Source organism: Notamacropus eugenii, chromosome 2 (genome assembly GCF_028372415.1).
Source record: "Notamacropus eugenii isolate mMacEug1 chromosome 2, mMacEug1.pri_v2, whole genome shotgun sequence".
NCBI classification, from domain to species: domain Eukaryota; kingdom Metazoa; phylum Chordata; class Mammalia; order Diprotodontia; family Macropodidae; genus Notamacropus; species Notamacropus eugenii.
In genome coordinates, this window is record NC_092873.1 from 52,675,345 (window position 1) to 52,696,642 (window position 21,298).

The 21,298-nt window shown below is 41.6% G+C and overlaps 1 protein-coding gene across 1 annotated transcript; it reads right to left on the minus strand.

Annotated features, from left to right (window-relative positions):
- Positions 1-16,318: 16,318 nt before the first annotated feature.
- On the minus strand, positions 16,319-18,449 carry COPS9 (COP9 signalosome subunit 9). The gene is made up of 3 exons (XM_072640322.1): positions 18,233-18,449; positions 17,725-17,797; positions 16,319-16,611 (listed from the first exon to the last, which is right to left on the minus strand). Exons 1-3 carry the CDS (start codon positions 18,293-18,295, stop codon positions 16,574-16,576), a joined length of 174 nt encoding a protein of 57 aa, XP_072496423.1. The 5' UTR covers positions 18,296-18,449; the 3' UTR covers positions 16,319-16,573.
- Between the last annotated feature and the right edge of the window lie 2,849 nt (positions 18,450-21,298).

The window sequence follows — 21,298 nt, forward strand, 5'->3', positions numbered from 1 at the left end:
TTGGATTGGATTTATAAATTTGCATGCCAGCACATATGAGGGCTATTACTGATACAGATTTGATGTCTGATTTCTTTCAGCATAATATAGTTTCCTTATTTATCCCTTTTTATTTTCTGATATTTTTAAATTGTGTCTGATAGGATGATTGCAACTTCAGCTTTTTTGGATTCTCTTCATGCATAGCAAAGTTTTTTTCCTATTCTCTTAGTTTTATTTTGCATTTTTTTAAAGTGTGTCTCTGATAAGCAACAGATTTTGTTTTCTTATCCAATCTGTCTCTTTTACATTTTATTGGATTGTTTAATATATTCACATTTGAAGTTATGAGTCAGGTTTATATTTTCCTCCATCTGTGTCTAAATTTTTTTTGAGCTATGATTCCCCCTCCCCACTTCTGTTGTAGACACAGTGTCATGCTCTTTCAGTTACTTTAATCTTTTTTTTTAAGGTGGCCCTGCTCCCACTGGCTCTCTTCTCATCCTTGAACTCCTCTTCTTGTCACCCCTTTCTCTTTAGAGTTTTATTAATTCTTCCCTCCTGTTTTTATCTGGTTATGTATATTTCTTTTTTCTTTTCAGTTAGTCAAATAGATTCCCCTTTCATTTCCCCCCTTCAGCTAGTCCCATTCATTAGTTTTTAAAATTTCATTTTTGCACCTCTTTCTACAAATAACTTTTTCTCACTCAATTACTCCCCCCCTCCCCATCTCTCACCTTTTACTCTATGTCTTTATTCTCCAAGTTATGACCCCTATAATCACTTGGTCTTTTTCTCTTTTCTCAGTATCCTTCATTAAATCAAGGTTTTTAAGGTATCCATTCTAGGCTCTTCCCTCTATGCACTTTTTGCTACTGCTTTGTAGGGTGCATCCTATGCATTTTCCTTTTTCCATTGTGCCTCTCAGAACATTGCCACGTTTTGGAGGTGCCAGAGAGGACACCGCCTTATGGTAGGGCCCCTGCTCCATCACTGATCTACACCTTCTCTGTTCATCTTTGTTGCCCCCACCCCCCACATTTGCCTGAACTCCCCTCCCTTTGTCCATGCTCTTCTACCTCAGGTTGCCAGTTGCCTCCAGGGATTCCAAATCCCTGGTTCCAAGGACAAGTAGGATACCCTGGAAGTGGAAGGAATGGGGGACATTGCGAGTGAATATCCAGATCAGGATTCAGTCTGGTGAATTTTCTATATTGATTCACAGGAGTTTGTGGAATAGAGCTCACCACACTGTTTTGATATACTCTGTCATCATGGCTCTGTCTCCTCTAAATTCTTTTTCTAAGAGATGTTTATTTAAGCCCTCCTTTTCTTACACCGTTATTCTGGGAAATTTATGTTTTTGTAAATATTCATTTTCAGTTTTATTGGTATATGACTGTGAAAAATAACTCCTGGTATATCTTTTATTTCTTAATCATTGGCTGTGAATGTAACCTTTTCATTTTTGAAACTAGTAATTTTCTTCTTAAAAAAAGCACATTAGCTTATGTCTTACCTTTTAAAAATAACTCCTAGTGTTATTAATTCAATATTTTTCTTTTGCTTTCAATTTTGTTAATTCCTAACTTGATGTTCAGGATCCCTATTTTGTTGTTCGGGTTTTTAATTTGTTGATTTTCTAGTTTTTTAAAATTTTATGTCCAAATTCATTAATCTATTTTTTTTATTGATGAATATTTAGTTTTCCCTGAAGTACCGCATTGTACGCATCCCCCAAATTTTTGTGTGCTCTCTCATTGTTATTATTTTTTATAAGATTATTGTTTCTGTATTTTGTGGTTTGATACATCCTTTACTAGGAATATTTAGTTTTTAAGTAATTTTTTCACCTTTTGTCCTTTTATTTGAAGCAATTTTATTGCGTAGCTGTAAGTAAAATATGAACTTAACATTTCTACCTTTTTTTTTTGCATGTTTTGGTGGCTTCTATGCTCTAATTGTCAGTTTGTGGAGATTCTATGCACAGTTGAGAAATGTGTATACTCTTTTCTATTCCCATTCAACATTCTCCAGAGGCCTAGAATAATCTGAGTTTCCTAAAATTCAAGTTCTTCAATTCTTTAAAAAAATGCTTTTTGGTTAGATTTATCTAGGTCTGAGGGGATAAACTGAGATCTCCCACATTTTAACATCTATTTCTTCCTGTAACTTAAGTTTTCCTTTATGAATTTAAGATGCTCTGTGATTTGGTGAATATACGTACAGTATTTGTTTTATATATAATTATAGTTTATTTTAAGTCATTTAAAACGTTTAATTTACAAACTTTCCCCCTCCCTTCTTCCAACCCTTCCCCCACCCACTGAACAGGTAAGCAATTATTGATTAAAAAGGTGAAATCATGCAAAAAATATTTCCATATTAGTCATGCTACAAAAAAGCAAGAAAAATAAAGTTAAAAAGTATACTTCAATCTGCATTCAGAGTTATTCAGTTCTCTATGTGGATGTAGATAACATTTTTCATTGTGAGTCCTTTGGAATTGTCCTTTATCATTGCATTGTTTAGAGAAGCTAATTATTTCAAAGTTGATCAACCTTGAGATATTGCTGCAAATGTTCTCCTGGTTCTGCTCACTTCACTTTACATCAGTTCATACAACCCTTCCCAGGATTTTCTGAAACTATCCCCCTCATCAGTTTATTATAGCGCTGTAGCATTCCTTCACAATCATATACCACAACTTGTTCAGCCATTTTCCAATTGATTCCCCTCAGTTTCCAATTCTTTGCTACTACAAAAAGAACTGTTACGAATACACACACACAAACACACACACACACAGACATATACGTATATATATATGTATGTAGGCATCTTCTTTTCCCTTTTCTTTGATCTCTTGGGGATACAAATCTTGTAGTGATATCCCTGGGCCAAAGAGTATGCACAGTTTTATATCCCTTTGGTCACAGTTACAAATCACTCTGTGGAATGCTCGGATCAGTTCACAACTGCACCAACAGTGGGGTTTAGGGTGTTCAGGAAAGACTAAAACCTCTGGTGTGAGGATTGCCTTTTACCTTTGGTGTCCACCTGATTCACCCAACTCTCACTGTGACTCCAAGGAGTTGAGGCATGAGAGCGGCCAAACCCCAGTAAACTTTTGGCAGATGGGCTAATTTGAGGCTAACTGAAGGATCTCAAATCCACTGATGAGTTTGGGGGTATCTACCCCAAGCATGTGAAGATTTCCTCTGGCAGAATGGGAGGATGAACAATTTGTTCCAATGGACATGAAGGTGGCTGAAGCAGGAGCACTTAGAGCTTCATTAGACATTGAAGATACCAGGATCACCCACTGCATCTTGGAGCCAACACCAGTCATCTTGACTTTTGTCTTGTCATTGGACTCCAGTGACTCTGGAAGAACTAGATTATAATCTGGTTGCCCAGAGAAGTTCATCAGTATTGCACAGCAGTTTCATGATTGCGTGCTTGCTTGTGTTCTAGATAATGGACAATGTTCTTATGCTTTCCCAGGCACCAGAGGAGTGAAGCAGGGCTGTATTTTCTGTGATGTTGTCAGATGTCTTCAATAAGGATGAAAATAGCATCAAGGTCAGCTGCCCACTGATGGTAAATTATTTAATTTGAAAAGATTATAAGCTAAGACTAAAGTGGAGGGAGAGTTAGTAATTTTCTGTTCACAGATGATTGTATACTAAATGCAGCCTCTGAGACTGAGATGCAGCAAAGTATGGATTGAGTCTCTGCTCCTGATAGGTGTAAGGTGGCACCTCAGAATTGTTTTAATTTATATTTCTCTGAACAGTGGAGATTTTGAATATTTTTTCATGTGAACATCCATCAATAGATTTTGATTTCTTCTTCTGAAAATCAGGTTTATATCCTTTGATAACTTATGGCTATCTTAAAAAAGCAATCTGACTCACCTAAATATTTGAGAAATGAGGCCTTAATCAGAGTAATTTGATGTAAAATCCCACCTCCACTCCCCTACCCCCATTTGCTGCTTTCCATCTAATTTTGGCTGCATTGGTTTTGTTTCTGCAAAATCTTTTGAATTTCATGTAATCAAAATTATCTATATTTCTGTGTTCCCCTCTATTGCTTGCTTGGTCATAAATTCTTTGCCTATTCATATATTTAACAGATAAAATTTTCTATGCTCTAATTGACTTGTATCACCCTTTCATGTCTAAATCATTTAACTATTTTCTCCCTGTTATGTGGTGTGAAATGGTGATCCATTCCTAGCTTCTGCCAAACTCCTTTCCATTTTTTTCAGTGATTTTTGTCAAAGAGCAAGTTCTTGCCACCAAAACATCTTTGGCTTTATCAAAGGCTAGAATAGTCATTCACTACATTATATTGTGTACCCATATTGTGTAATTTATTCCTATGATCCACCATGACTTTCAAATACAAGACTCAAGAGAAGCACAAAATGTAAATATGAAAGAGAAATCATAAAGGACTCAATAAAGTTAAACTGTTTAGTTTTCTATATGGGAAGACAATACACGTAACTTCTAAAAATTTTATCATTAGGGCAGTTAGAATGATTCTCTATAGACAGAGGGTACGGGAGTAAGTCAATTATGTTGGGATAAAGTAAAAACAAACAACTCAAGAATTATTTTATTTCTGTAAATATGAATCCCTTTTGTCTTTGATTTTTTGGGGGGTTTTAAATCTAGTAGTGGAATCACTGGAAGTGTATGCTCAGGTGGATGATTTCTTGGGGATTGTTTAGCTGGACCAATTCTGTGATTCCACTGGCATAAGAGAGTCTCTCTACCAATGCAGGTCAGTAGATTCTTAGCAACTTATAGAAAAGTTACCTGATAGTTCCAGGGTCACACTGTATGTGTCAGAGGTGGAACCTGAACCCAGTTCTTCTTTGTTTTGAGGTCAGTTGCCACATTGTCTCTCAAAGTATACACATGTAATGACAGTTACTTGTAAAACAACAAGTATTTTCAGGGTTTACAAATTCCTCCATCAAATACCACATTTCAGAGCACACCTGTTTTTCAAAGCTCCTAAATCCCTTTGAGTCTGGCACTTCATGTAAGGCAGTGTGGTAGCTCTGGAGCCAGAAGACCTGGGTTCTAATCCTGGCTCTTCTACTTACCAACTGTGTGACCTATAGCAAGCCTTTCCCCTCTCTATTCCTCGGCTTTCTCATTTTCAATGGCCTCTAAGGTTACATTAGATTTGACTACAACTTCGTGGGGAGTCTGATGCATTTGAACGAGCTTGCTTATCTATCTATCTATCTATCTATCTATCTATCTATCTATCTATCTATCTATCTATCTATCTATCTCTATCTATCTATCTATTATTATTTTATTTATTTATTTAACTTTTAACATTCATTTTCACAAAATTTTGGGTTCCAAATTTTCTCCCCTTTTGTCCCCTCCCCCACCCCAAAACACCGAGCATTCTAATTGCCCCTATCACCAACCTACTGTCTCTTCTATCATCCCTCTCTGCCCTTGTCTCCATCTTCTCTTTTGTCCTGTAGGGCCAAATAACTTTCTATACCCCTTTACCTATATTTCTTATTTCCTAGTGGCAAGAACAGTACTCGACGGTTGTTCCTAAAACTTTGAGTTCCAACTTCTCTTCATCCCTCCCTCCCCACCCCTTCCCTTTGGAAGGCAAGCAATTCAATATAGGCCAAATCTGTGTAGTTTTGCAAATGACTTCCATAATAGTCGTGTTGTATAAGACTAACTATATTTCCCTCCATCCTATCCTGCCCCCCATTACTTCTATTCTCTCTTTTGGTCCTGTCCCTCCCCATGAGTGTCGACCTCAAATTGCTCCCTCCTCCCAATGCCCTCCCTTCCATCATTCCCCCGACCCTCCTTATCCCCTTATCCCCCACTTTCCTGTATTGTAAGATAAGTTTTCATACCCAAATGAGTGTGCATTTTATTCCTTCCTTTAGCAGAATGTGATGAGAGTAAACTTCATGTTTTTCTCTCACCTCCCCTCTTTATCCCTCCACTAATAAGTCTTTTGCTTGCCTCTTTTATGAGAGAGAATTTGCCCCATTCCATTTCTCCCTTTCTCCTCCCAATATATTTCTCTCTCACTGCTTGATTTCATTTTTTTAAGACATGATCCCATCCTCTTCAATTCACTCTGTGCACTCTGTCTCTATGTGTGCGTGCGTGTGCGTGTGCATATGTGTGTGTGTGTGTGTAATCCCACCCAGTACTCAGATACTGAATAGTTTCAAGAGTTACAAATATTGTCTTTCCATGTAGTTCAACTTTTATAAGTCCCTTATGACTTCTCTTTGCTGTTTACCTTTTCATGCTTCTCTTCCTTCTTGTGTTTGAAAGTCATATTTTCTTTTCAGCTCTGGTCTTTTCATCAAGAATGCTTGAAAGTCATCTATTTCATTGAAAGATCAATTTTCCCCCTGAAGTATTATAGTCAGTTTTGCTGGGTAGGTGATTCTTGGTTTTAGTCCTAGTTCCTTTGACTTCTGGAATATCCTATTCCATGCCCTTCAATCCCTTAATGTAGAAGCTGCTAGATCTTGTGTTATCCTGATTGTATTTCCACAATACTTGAATTGTTTCTTTCTAGCTGCTTGCAATATTTTCTCCTTGATCTGGGAACTCTGGAATTTGGCCACAATGTTCCTAGGAATTTCTCTTTTTGAATCTTTTTCAGGCGGTGATTGGTGGATTCCTTGAATACTTATTTTGCCCTCTGGTTCTAGAATCTCAGGGCAGTTTTCCTTGATAATTTCATGAAAGATGATGTCTAGGCTCTTTTTTTGATCATGGCTTTCAGGTAATCCCATAATTTTTAAATTGTCTCTCCTGGATCTATTTTCCAGGTCAGTTTTTTTCCCAATGAGATATTTCACATTATCTTCCATTTTTTTCATTCTTTTGGTTTTGTTTTGTGATTTCTTGGTTTCTCATCAAGTCATTAGCCTCCATCTGTTCCATTCTAATTTTGAAAGAACTATTTTCTTCAGTGAGCTTTTGAACCTCCTTTTCCATTTGGCTAATTCTGCTTTTGAAAGCATTCTTCTCCTCATTGGCTTTTTGAACCTCTTTTGCCAATTGAGTTAGCCTATTTTTCAAGGTGTTATTTTCTTCAGCATTTTTTTGGGTCTCCTTTAGCAGAGTGTTTACTTGTTTTTCATGCTTTGCTTGCATGTCTCTCATTTCTCTTCCCAGTTTTTCCTCCACCTCTCTAACTTGATTTTCAAAATCCTTTTTGAGCTCTTCCATGGCCTGAGCCCATTGAGTGGGCTGGGATACAGAAGCCTTGACTTCTGTGTCTTTCCCTGATGGTAAGCATTGTTCTTCCTCATCAGAAAGGAAGGAAGGAAATGCCTGTTCACCAAGAAAGTAACCTTCTATAGTCTTATTTTTTTTCCCTTTTCTGGGCATTTTCCCAGCCAGTGACTTGACTTCTGAATATTCTCTTCACACCCACTTCGCCTCCAGATCCGCCCAGCCAGTGCTTGAGGTCTGAGATTCAAATGCTGCTTCCCAGCCTCAGGGCTTTTGGCAGGGGTGGGGCTGCTATTCAGTGTGAGATTAAGTTCAGGTGCTCAGGTCAGGGCAGGGCCGCCTCACAGGCTCAGTTCCTTCAGGCGGTTTATGCAGAGACCTGCAACAATGGATCCTGGCTCCTGCCTGCTTGGGGAGCCCCTGTCTGTTGCCACCCCTGCTGCTGCCTCCCGAGGGGGCCTGAGTTATGGGGGCTCCCCACTCCCCTCTCAACCCACCAAAGAGACCCTCTCACCGACCCTTGTCACCTGTGGGTGGAGGGACCCACGCAGCTGCTGGAGATTCTGTCCCTGAAGCCTGCTCAGATCTGCTCCTCTCAGTGCAGCGTGGCCAAAGCTGGGCTGGGCTCGGCTCAGGGTCCGCAGCGGGAAGGACCTTTTGTGAGAGGTTTGCAGGCTCTCTGGAATAGAAATCTCGTCTGCTTCGTTGTTCTGTGGCTTCTGCTGTTCCAGAATTTGTTGGGAGTTCTTTTTCACAGATATTTTATGGGCTGTGTGTTCGGAGCTAGCATATGTGTGTCTTCCTACTCCGCCATCTTGGCTCCGCCCCCTGAATGAGCTTATTTATGAGAGGGATCGTAGATCTAGAGGTTGATGGCTCCCTCACCCAATCCCTTCAGAAAACCAGGGCTTAGAGAGCTTATGTGATTTACCCAGTGCAATATAAATTGGAAGTTGAAGATCTGGGAATCAAACTTGGGCTCCATGATTCCAAGTTCAACGTTAGCATTCAGCAATCTTTCCAATGAAGGATGTTGCCAACTATTTTAGAGAGGCTAAAGTTAATTAGGTCCAGATTAATATTTTCCTATAAACTCTATCTTTATTATCCTATTGTCAATGGAGACATTAAAAAAAAGATTGATTCTGTCTCTTATATTTTGGTAATAGCTACAAACTCAAAATACAAAGCAAGCAAAAATGCCAGGCTTGCCAGGAACCATATTAAAAAATACATCTGTTTTGTTATTTTGGGGACACCACTTGGATTCCTTGAAGTCTCAGATTCCCTTTTTTGTCTAGCAATCCTGTAGACTAACTACTGCAGGCATGCTACCCAATGAGGCAGGCACAGAGATTTAATCCTCTTGCAGTTTATCTCAGTAACTATTTGTTCTAGGCAATAACCACACGCAACTTCTAAAGAAGGATTTGCCATTTTTAAAATATAGTTGGGTAACTTAATCCTGGGCATTTAGATATCACAACAGGCAGTAATGCTTCTCAAGGGTGCCCAGACTTGATTTCCAAGCCAACCAGAAACTGGAACAAAATGAAATGAAAGACTTGGCAAGCACTTGGAAATTCAGTTGAATAAATACAAGAGAATTATATTTGCCCTAATTATTGGAGGAAATTAACTTACCTGTCATACATTACTTTGTCCTCCATAGGAATTAAGCACAGGGAAAGTACTTAATATTAGTTATACCGAATTAATGAAATTCTCTTTCTGATACACTACAGTCACAAATCTTGGTACACCACACATTTAGAATAATTACAAAGAAAAGAGTAATAGCTCATATTTCTGTAACACTTCAAGGTTTGCAAAGCACTTTACACATAATCTCTTTGGATACTAGAGGGGTAGATGGTGGAAAGATTTAAGTATATTATCATTTATGACTGGCACACTCCTCAAACTGCCTTGCTTTTATTTTGCATATAATCTACAATATGTGTATTTTTGTGTGTTGTTTCCTGATAGAACACCTTGAGGGTTGGGATTATTTTATTTTTGTCTGCGTATCCCCAATGTCTAGCACATAGTAGGTGCTTCAGAAATATTTTTTGATTATTGAATAATGCTTGAGAAAGGGCACAAGAGATTCCTAAGGAAACATTATCAGAAAAGGAAGAAGGACATCTCATAGCAAGACAAAATCTAAGTGCTATACTGCTACTCCTAAAACATTAGAAGAGCCAGAGGGAAAAAAGCCTCCTGAGCACTGGGTGAATTTGCTATGAAAGATTAGAAAACCTGGACAAGAATAGCATAGGATGAGAAAGAAGAGGGATTACGATCTGGAGAAAATCGCCCCCCTGATAAAATCAAAGACAATTCTATTGGCAAAATGTTATTTCTCTATGTGCTAAGCATCACCTCATACATAGCAACATGGGTGTTTTACCCTTAGAATTGTGCATCTATCTACACACATTTATATGCACATACAGAACATTTTTATGCAAATGTATAATGTGTGCATGTATAGAACTATATATACTAACAGATATTCATTCACTGGAAGCTTACTCTATGTCAGGTCGATGACAGAGTATTCTGGGTTACAAGGAAAGGTCAAAATAGTTTTTGGTCTCTGGGATCTTACATGTGTATGGTGGAGATAATATGTATATAAACAGGTATATATGTACAAGAAATATACAAAGTATGCATTCTATATGTGTGTATGTATATATGTACATATATATACATACATACACACACACATATATGGAGGAAAGGGAAGGGAGGGAGAAAGAAGAGAGAGAGAGAGAGAGAGAGAGAGAGAGAGAGAGAGAGAGAGAGAGAGAGAGAGAGAGAGAGAGAGAGGAGAGAGATTAGGTAGGGATAGGGAAGTAGATCTGTGATTTCACTGATGTAGGGAACTCCTGGTTGAAGAAACTCCTTTTACCAACGAAGGTTGGTACCTCCTCTCAGTTTCTTTAAGCACTAAGGTAAAATGACTCTCCCAAGGTCTTACAGTCAGCATGAGTCAGAGGTAGGACTTGAACCCAGGTCTTCCTGACTCTGCTGGATCAGCTGTCTATACCTCACTTCCTGTGTCTCTGTCTTTGTCTCTGACACACACACACACACACACACACACACACACACGGAATGTTCTTCAAATGTGTATGTGTAAGCAAAAGTTAGAGATATTCTATTTACTAGAAAGGCAGAAAACTGGAAAAGAAACCATAGAAAAAATAAATACCGAAAAAATACTGAAGTCATTCCAGAATCATTTATTACTGAGTACTTTCTATGCATAAGAACCTAGTATGGAGGAAGATAAAAGAAAAAAAAATAACAGATCTTTGCTCTTCAAGAGCACATAGCCTACTGGGATAGAAGAAATATACATAAATAAGTGTAACAATAATTGATTAACTATAACAATAAACAATAACAATTATTAGGGCTCCTATGTATCCATTTTTCAATCAGGCCTGATGACTTTGGCAGGGTAGGAGGCTCCAGGTGAGGAGTGCCCTCTCTTGGTGCAGACATATTTTCCTGGCAGTGAGGGCTTTGGCAGCCAGGGATGGGTCTTGAACCTGCGCCTTCCTGACTGAGGCCTACTCTTCATCCACCACGTGATGATGTTCCTACCAGGATTTTCTATTTTCCAGAGCTCTTGTACACAGCTCTGCTGGATGCTCTCAGGAAATAACACATGATGGTGCTTTAAAATTTACAAAGCAATTTCCTCAGAACATTGTTAATCAAATTTTATGGATGAGGAAATAGAACCAGAAATAAAGACCCTTCCTTGAGAACATACAAGTGAAGAGGATCAAGGATGACATCTATACCTGTTAGCATCTCTCGCGTGTGCTTTGCCTTGAGTTGGAGACCCTGAATCAAAGTGTTGTGACAAGAAGGGAGAGGGCATGCCTGAATTTATAGAGAAGGTAGATCTTTTCCCATTCTCTTACTTTCAACAACCCCTGACAGCATCGCCCCTTTTCTCAGTCTTTCTCTGTGGCAAGGACAAGCTCTCCACGTGTGTACTCATCCTATTCCCTCCCATCTCCTGCAGAAGACTGTATTCTCAATCATCCTCCCTCTCTCTTGAAGCTTCAACTCCTCCTTAGCAGCTGGCTCCTTCCCTACCTGTTACTTTCAAACATGTCTGAGTTTTTCTCATTTTTATTTATTTTATTTTATTTTCAGTTGTAGACTCTCTCTCTTCCCCCTCTCTATGCCTACTGAGAAGGCAAGAAATAAAAGGAAGCTATTAAAAATATGAAGTTATGAAAAACAATGTCTGCATTAGCCATGTTTTCTGTAAAAAGACAGAAAAAAACGCTTCAACGTGCACTCTGAGTTCCTAAGTTTTCTATCTGAAGGTAGCTTTTCACCATGAGTCCTTTGGAACGTGCTGTTTCTGTGTGAACTGTTCTCCTGGTTCTGCTCCCTTCACTTTGCATCAGTCCACAGAAATCTTTCCAGATTTTTCTAAAGCCATCCCCTTCATCATTTCTTCTAGCCCAATAGCATTACATCACATTCATATACCACTTGTTCATCCATTTCCCAACTGATGGGCATCTCCTGGGTTTCCAATTCTTTATCATCACAAAAGGAGTTTAGAAATATTTTTGTAAATATGGGTCCTTTTCCTTTTTTCCTTGATCTTTTTGGGGTATAGACCTAGTAGCTCTTCCGTATCTTAGAGAAAAAAAAATTTACTGAACTGTGCATATATTGCATAACAATACCACTACTGGACCTATGCTCAAAAGGATTCAAAGAAATCCTCTATGTACAAAAATATTTATAATAGCCCTTTTTGTGGCAGCAAAGAAATAAAATCTAAGGTAATGCTCATCAACCGGGGAATGACTGAACAAATTGTGGTATAAGAATAGGACAGAATACTATTGTGCCATGCGAAACAAGGGAATGGTTTCAGGAAAAACCAGGGAGGCATGAAGGTTGAAGCGAGATGTACCAGGGGAATAATTTACACTCTGAACAGCAACATAAAAACAAAGAACTCTGAAGGACTTTAGAGCTCTAATCAATGCAATATTCTACCACGATTCCAGAAAACTCACAATGAAAGGCATTACAAATGTTATTTCACATGATCCTCACAACAATCCTACTGCTATTGCCATTACTTTACAGCTGAGGAAAAAGAGGCACATGCAGGTTAAGTCCCTGCTCAGGGTCACACAGCTAGTAGGTGTCTAAGGCATTCCTTGGGTGACTCAGGTCCTCCCGACTTGAGGCCCAGTACTCCATTGCATCACCTAGCTGCAAGACTAAACGTACAGAATGAGACACACATTTTGACATGACCAAGATAGAATTTGCTTTGCTTGACTACTCACGCTACTTTCCTTCTTGTTAGTGGGGCAGGGAGGGCGGGGGGAGGAGGAGGGAAAGAAAACAAATACTTGTTCATAGAAAAAAAATTTTAAATCTTCACCAGACTGAGCCCTTCCCTCAAGCTATCATTCTCTATTTCTCCTTCTTTTCTTAGCCAAACTCTGAAAAAGTTTCTACAACTGCTGTTTTCCTTCACCTTTCACTCACTCTTCATCCCTTTACCATGGGGCTTCATTCCTCAACTCTCAAATGAAATCACACTCTTTCAAATTACCACTTATCTCTGAACTGTCCAGTCTTAGGCTTTTCTCATTCCTAACCTTTCTTGACCCATATGTTGCATGCAGACCTCAAACAACCCTCTCTCCTCTTGCTTTTGTGACAATACTTACTGTCTCCTGGTTCATCTCCTATCTGACCACTCCTCCATCTCTTTTGCTTGCTGATTATCCACCTTGCATCCCTTAACTTGGGGTGTTCTCCGAGGATCTGTCCTGGGCTCTCTCCTCTTCACCCTCTTTACTCCTGCTCTTGGTAAACCCAGTTCCCATGAATTTAACTACCATCTCTATGCAGATTACTTAGATTTGTAGATACCCAATCTCTCCCGTGCTTTAGTCCCCCATCACCAATTACCTATTGCATATTTCAAATCAAATGTCCTGCAAGCATCTCAACCTCAACATGTCCATAAATGAAATCATTATCTTGTCCTCAAAGCCTTCCCTTCCTCCAAAATTCCTTATTTCTGTTGAAGGCACTAACAGCCTTCCAGTGCCTCAGGTATGTAATCTCAGCATTCTCCTCATCTCCTGACTTCCCCTCACTCCGCCATAACCAACTGGCTGTCAGATCTCATTTAACCTTCACTTCTCACGAGTCTACCACTTCTCTGCCCTCCCACAGCTACAAGTTGGTTCAGGCTCTCTCCATCCAGTACAGAGAGGATTGGTTTCCTTGTTTGAGCTCTCCTTCTTCCCTTTTCCACCACCTTCAGTGTACTCTGCACATGCTGCCAAAGTAATTTTCATGAAGAAGACCATTGTTTTGTTACTCAACCAACCCCAGTGGCTTCCTATACTGTTGGGAATAAAACATAAGCTCCTCTCTTTAGCTTTTAAAGCCCTAGACAACATGGTGCCAATCCAACTTTTCAAACTCAGTTGATACTACTTGAATGCCCACACTGTCTTCTAGCCCAAACGACCTTCTCTATGTTCCCCCTAACACCCAATCTCTTGACTCTGTACCTTTGCACTGCTCAAGCCTGAAATGTACTCCCTGCTTACTGCTGCTTTTTACTTTAAAAAACAATGCATCACTAAGCATCACCTTCTGCATAAAGCTTTTCAGATCCCCTCCCCACAACTACTAGTGCCTTCCCTTTGTATCCAGCTACTTAGTACATATTTATCATTAACTTTATATGTATGCTGCATATATTCTTATATGTACTGGTCTCCTCCAAAACAATGTAAGTTCACTGTAAGGAGGGATGATTTCAGTCTTTCTGTTTTTAGCCCTAAAAAAGTGGAAAGCACTGGGCCTAGAGTCAGGAAGACAAGTTCAAATCCAATCTCAGATGGTTACTAGCTGTGTGATCCTGGCATGTTTGCCTCAGTTTCTTCATCTGTAAAATGGGGATAACAAGTATTTTGCAGGGTTATGTGGATCAAATGAGATATTTGTAAAGTGCCTGTAATATAGAATGTGCTACATACAAGTCTATTTCCTTCCTCTCTCCCTCTCTATGGTCTAATACTGGATCTGGCAAATAGCAGACACTTCATATGTGACTGATGTGAGAGACTGTGCTGTGTATAAGTAACAGGAAGATCCGGTTTGCTGGACCATAGTGTATGTGAAGGGGAGAAATCTGTAATGAAGCTGGAAAGCCAAGCTGGAGTCAGATTGTACACGGCTTTAATGTCAGAGACAAGCTTTTATTTGATCCTCGACCCTAAAGGTAACAGAAGTGCTGGAGATGACGAAGCAGAGGAGTGGCATGGCCATTATGGCTGTTAGGATGCATCACTGTGGCAGCTGTGTAGAGGAGATGTAGGGAAGAAAGAGATACTACAGCCAAGAAAGAAACTGCTGTTGCAGGTGAGAGGTGATGAGGCTGAACTGTAGTGAGGGCCGTAAGAGGGGCTGCCATGAGTGGATGAAGAGCTGCCCTGCTCTGGGAAGACCATCAGCTCAACTGTCACCCAGCAATTGCAACTATTAACAACTGTTCCTAGTTTTAGGGTAGAGTGCCTACTCCTGTCTTAGCCTTTTTTGTATAATTGCTCATAAAATCACCAATTTCAAATCACTGAGAATAGATGTTCCCCTTGGGGAAAGTGTATAATCTTATGTTCTTCTTGTGACCTGGGGGTGACCTGTCCTCAGATTTTGCATGAAACGGTGACCAAAATATCTGGTGGGAGGAGGGGAAGACCGCAAATGAATATTCCCCATTTAAGAAACATTCAGCTTTCACATCACAATGTGAAATGAGTATGGCTTCATCCATTTCTGATAGACTAATATGAAATTTTTTGCTTAAGATCTGTTCCCTTCATCATATGTACTGAATTGTTTTGTGTTGTAAGAAAATTTCTGAGGGAAAAATAATTTATTCAAGCTTGGTATTATATTGTCATAACACTGATAAGACATGTTAAGGTCTCCGTATTCTTCCTAACCCTATGATGTAAGTTGCACAAAAATTATTTTTCCCATTCTACAAATGAAGAAAGTAAGGGTCTGAACGGTGACTTGAAATGGTCACACAGCCTCTGAGTGTTTGAGAAGCAATGTCTCCAGAATCCCTGACCACGTTCTGCTGCCTCTCCCTACCAGCATCAGGAGCACACAGAGCAAAGCTGCAGCTAGAGAACTCTTCCTATGGAAGCTGATGCTAAGAGAACCAGTCCAGCTCACAGATGTGAGGAAAGATAGTAGGGATGGGAGAGAACCACGTGCAAGGAACAATGTGGAACAATCCTTCTGCTGGTGGTGTGAGTCGTATTGGACGGCTCCCAAGGGAAGAAGGGACTCAATAAGGGAAAAACTGCTTCATCTCTTACAGAAAGGGGTAGTTTTATTAAATGCTGAGTTCACATGGGAACTTCTTCTGTGTTTTCTGTTGAGTTAAATAAAATCTGTCCTACAGTCAATATCCTTTTATCCTGAGCGGTTGTAGAGGAGGTGAGGGTCCTTTTATAGAGTAAAAACTAAGTCTCTTTACGCTATTCTCAGGAAAAACTTTGGGTTAAGAATGTAAAGGCCTTATGTGGGTTTATTCTGTCAGCAGCTAGGACTCAACTGCCACATGGGTCAAACAGTCATATGTTGTGTAAAGTACAGCAGCACATGCCTTTACTACTGATGCTACGAGATGTAATTATACCTTGGACTACAAAAGAGACAAGGCTAGACCTAAGGTATAACCAAATCAGTGCTTTAAAAAAAGATGAATCAAAATAGCGTTTACTCATATTACATTATGCCTATAGCACAGTGTTAACTACACAGAGCATTCACTCAAAAAATTCACTCTTTTCTGTGGAGATATATTAAAATGATCAATAATTATTTGCTGAAGCAAAATAAGAAAAATCTTATAGGCTGACAAATTTGCTGTTTGAATTAGCATTCCAAAACATAAGTAATTCATTTTTCAAAATTATGCATCAAACTGTGACATCATTCAATTGTGGAAAAACAGAACTATATGCAAATAAAAACTTTTTCACATTTATTCAAACAAGGAAAACAGATGATATTAAAAGATATCTACCAGTAGCTTCTTCATGGTTAACATTTTTTCATAATTAATTTCCTAGCTTGGTAACCATTTTCCAACTTTGAGTGATTTCCAGAAGCTCTTTAGAGATCACATACTGTCTTTTGGTTAAATAAAAGAGTATTCACACTATTGCTACAAAACAAAGAATTAACATCTTGAGTTTCCATAGCTGGAAATCATTTCACTGGATATCATCATCATCAAAAAGATCTTCGAAATCTAGGCAAAAAATGAAGCGTTAATATAATCCATTCATAGTTAAAAGGACATTTCTACTTGTTTGATGAACTTTAAAACTGAAATAATAAAGTCTGTAACATGCTTAAATGCCATGTTTATAAATGAAAATAATGGGCATGACATAATTACGATCAGTAGGATATTTCTATGTCATTTACCGTATTTATTAGAGAGATATTTATGAGTGCAATTAAAAGAAGAGTCAAATATCCGTTGCCAGGCCACACAAAATCCCGTAGAAAAACTGCACCTAAGCTCCTCTCCTAAGAAGTGCTACTGTCCAATTCCCTTGTGATTGACTTTCCCAGCAAGTCCACATTTCAAAACTTTCCTCTTATTTTATTTTGAATGAAGCCTTAAAGAAGTCAATCGACTGCTACGTGCAAAACACCTACTCTGCTCTGTTCAATTTTAGTTTCCATAGTTAAGACTTTAAGTATTGTTTTTCGTTTAACCACTGACCAACCATTCGGTGGTCTCTGCAATTCTTTAAGAAAGCAGGAAAAATACAGGTCCCATTCTACTTCAGCAGACAGCTGATTACACCAGGCTCTGTCCAAGCCTTGGTCTATGGTCCTCCTGTGGGACAGTGAAATAGCTTCCTCATGCTGGCGTTTGGGGCTGGATTAATACCACCAATGGAGATATAACTTGGCCACAGGATTCTTGCTGAGATATTATAAGGGGTAGCTGGCGTTGTAAACAAATATTCTATCCCAGTCTCTTTCTCTATGCACCCACAGGAAGCTAAGGGCACGAGGACCCACGGTGGAACTCTCAGTCTGACTACTCTGAAGGATCTCGTGCCAACTCTTCAGGCTCTGGGGCTGCCTGGGGGGCTTCTCTCGGTGGCTCCCCCAGGTGCTTCCTTGGAGGGGCAGGGCTGGCACCCTTACCCAGTCTAAGCAGGATGGCAGGCCATACACCTGGTAATTAAGACTCTTCTGAATCCCCAATGCTGCGATTCTGCTTATTTTGTTTTGCCCTGTAAACAGGGATCTGGCCTGCGCCAATGCCCAATGCCAATGCCCAGCGTCCCCAAGGGGGTCCAAGACTCCCTGGGACATGGGACCCCGAATGTCAGCTCCTCACCGTTAAAGAAATCCGCGTGCACGGCCTTCTCGTTGGCTGCCAGGTCCATCAAAAGGCCGGTGCTGCCTCCCGCCTGGCAAAGCAGGGAAACTGCGGTCAGGGGTGTTAAAGCACGTGGCCGGGCCAGGCCTGGCTCTGAGGACATGAGGGCGCATGCGCGGCTGGCCCGCCCACGAGGGCGCATGCGCAGCTGGCCCCCCAGGCAGGGAACCCTGCAGCCCGGCCGCCCGCCTCGCCCCGGAGAAGCATCGGCTTCTTCACGCCGCCGTGCACCGCCGCCTGCGGCCTTTCCGGGTCACAAAACGCTTTCTCGCTCGCTGCCCCCATTTTGCAGGTGGGCCCAAGGTTCCCCTCCTCCCCTCGCCTATGGTACTCAGCCGCCAGATTGCGGGGGCAGCCCAGGAGTTTGTAGGGAGGGACTCCCACGACCCCGCCCCCTCCCTGCTCACGTGACCCGCCCCCGCAGGCCCAGGCTAGGCCTCGGCCCGGCTCCCGCTCCTGCCATCACCTCATCCAGGTCCACGTAGGGCCCGGCGCCCTCGGGGAACATCTCGTCCACAGCCGGCTTCATGCTCCCGTCAGTCTGTCCTTCCGTCTCGGCCCAGCACGTCACGCTCGTCTAGTCTCCGCACGTTTCGCCCTGTGTATGGCCGGCTGGGCAACGACTTCCGGCTGCAACCGCGGCACTTCCCGGGAACGCTCGCGCTTGCGCGGCAGGTGTAGGCGCCGGAGGACCATCCTCTCTATGGTACATCGGGTACCTTCCCGGCTTCGTTTCTAGCCGCTACCTGTAAAATACACGCGGCCGCTCTCACGCTTTGCGGCCAGGGAGCCCACAGGTCGAGGGAGAGTGTGGTTTTTGTCTTCCCTTTCAGGGATAAAACGATTGTTACTTTAAACATTATTATTTAAAATGGAAGCACCTGGAGGGCAGGAGCCGCTCCATCCTTTGCATTTGAAGCCCGAGTGTCCCTGCCATCCTCTGCCATTCCCAGCCACCCCTGCCATCCCTTGCCAGCTCCAGATCACTGACCCTCGGACAGATTCCACAACAGGCCACTGGCCGAAGGCTGCCCTAAGGTGACATGGAGCCCTGGGGCCACCCAGGACAGCAGAGCGGCCAGGAGACCCTAGCACCCCTGCAGTCACAATGTGGATTCCTTTCTGTTTTCCCTAAGGATGGAAAGAGGGACCCGGTTAGAGCTGAGGACCCAGTGACCGTCATAGGAGGAAGGAGCTAGAGCCAGCCAGTGAGTGACCGCACAGCTTTCATGAAGACGCAAAGGTAGATGTGCACTAGTGAAGACCCTCCTCTGGTGGCTGAGCAGTGTGGGGCAGTGGGTAGGGTACCAGAGTGGAGTCAGTCACACCTCCGTGCTAACTCCTCCTTAGAGGAGGTCTAGTTGCACCACCCTCCAGGAGTCACTTAGGTGCCCTCTGTCTCAGTTTCCTGAGTGAGTGGACTAGATGGCTTCTCAGGACCCTAAATATATGACTGTGTAATTAAAAAATGATTGCCCTGAACTGCATGACTTTGGAGTAGTGGCTTTCTGCAAGGGGAATTCAAACTCCAGTCCACTGGCTGGAAATCCAATTATTTTTTCCTATTTTGCCTTTTAAAATCTCTTTTAAAATTATTTGTATCCACAGTGCTTATCACAGTGCCTGGCACATAGAAGGCACTGAAAACACTTGTTCAGTCATGTCTGATTGTGACCCCATTTGGGATTCTCTCAGCAAAGATATACTGGAGTGGTTGACCATTTCCTTTATCAGCTTATTTTACAAATGAGGAAACTGAGGCAAAAGGGTGAAGTGACTTGCCCAGGGTCACACAAGTAGTAAGAGCTGGAAGTGGCTTTTTAAATGCACTTCAATTTAATAAACATTGATTAAGTACCTACTATGTGCCAGGTACTTTCCTAAGCAGTGGGGATACAAATACGGAAAAGAAAGGTAGATACCCGTCTTCAAGGACCTTATATTCTAATGAGGAGGATAATACACAACAGGAACCTAGAAAGGGGGGAGGGGGCAGTGAAGTCTGAACCAAGCAGAACTGCAGATAGAAAGTGAAGAGTGAGCTGGAGAATTCAGGTCCAACCCTCTGTAAAGGAAAGGAGAGAGCTGGGGGGAGTTTAGTGCTCCTCTTTCCTGCCCTCTGCTCAGAAGGGAGAGGAGGCTGAGGGGATTGAGAAGGTGTTGAGTATCCAAGGCTGACTTCACAGTACCAAGGGGCACAAGGGTGTTCAGCCCCTGGTATGAGGGCTGCTCATCCACCTTTGGTGTCTGTCTGATTGGCTCTAGGAAGCTGCAGCATGCACAGCGACCCACCTGGGTAAAACTGTCTTGGCAGAGGAACTAAGCCTTATTGAAAGTAACCTAACCCATGGACCTCAAACCCATTGGTGAGTTGTGGGGGGGCACCTACCTCAAGCATGAGAAGACAGTTTATTCTAATGGCCATGAAGGCAGCAGAAGGAGGTATTTGGAGCTTGGTCAGATATCGAAGATGCCAAGATCATCCGCTGCATCCTGCGCCAGCCCGTCTTCTTGGCTTTGGTCTTGCCACTGTACTTCAAAGACTCTGGAAGGGAAAGTGAGGGTCTTGATTTTATGCAACTCTGCCTCACTTAAATCCAAGTTCAGAAATCACCCTGTGCTCATTAGTCTCCTTGAAAACAAAGGACAAACAACGAAGCTATGATGAGATTTCAGGTCAGCTTCTCCTGGGCAGGGCTTCATGTTTGGAAGAGATCAAACCAAGACTATGGACAAATGGAAAGTGGGGAGATCTGAATCCCTATTTCCTGACTCCAGAGAGACAGAGAGAGGCCATAATAATAAGTCACATTTCTATGGTTTGCAATGCATTTCTCTCACTACAGCTCTGTGAAGAAGGCAGAATAAGCATTATGACTGCCATTTTATGGAAGAAGAAACTGGCTCTGAGAAACTAAGTGACTTGCTCATGACACCTCAGTAAGTTTCAAAGCTGGGGTTCAGACTCTGGAGTCTCTCCTCCAAACTATTTTTTTAAGTGAAGCATTGATGCTGGGAAGCTAGATGGCGCCATAGTGCACAGAGCACTGGGCCAGGAATCAGGAAGACTCATCTTCATGAGTTCAAATCTAGCCTCAGACACTTCCTAGCAGTGTGACCCTAGGCAAGTCACTTTACCCTATTTACCTCAGTTTCTTCATCTGTAAAATGATCTGGAGGAGGAAATGACAAACCCCTCCAGTATCTTTGCCAAGAAAACCCCAAATGGGGTCACAAAGATTCCAGAAGGACTAGAACAACTGGACAGCATTGATGCAAAGAAAGAGGCCCTGGGATTCACTGGGATGTCATGGGTCTCAGGCTCATCAGCGTAGAGGGGCTTCAGAGAACATCAGTTGTACGTTGAATGTCTAATACTATTGTATATCATTATAAAGATGAGGAAACCAAGGCTGAGAGGGTTTAAATGACTGGCCCAAGGTTAATTACAAGGTCACTTAGTTGCCAGTATAGTCATTGAGAGACCCAGGAATCGAATTCAGGTCTTCTGATTCCAGATCCACACTGGGCT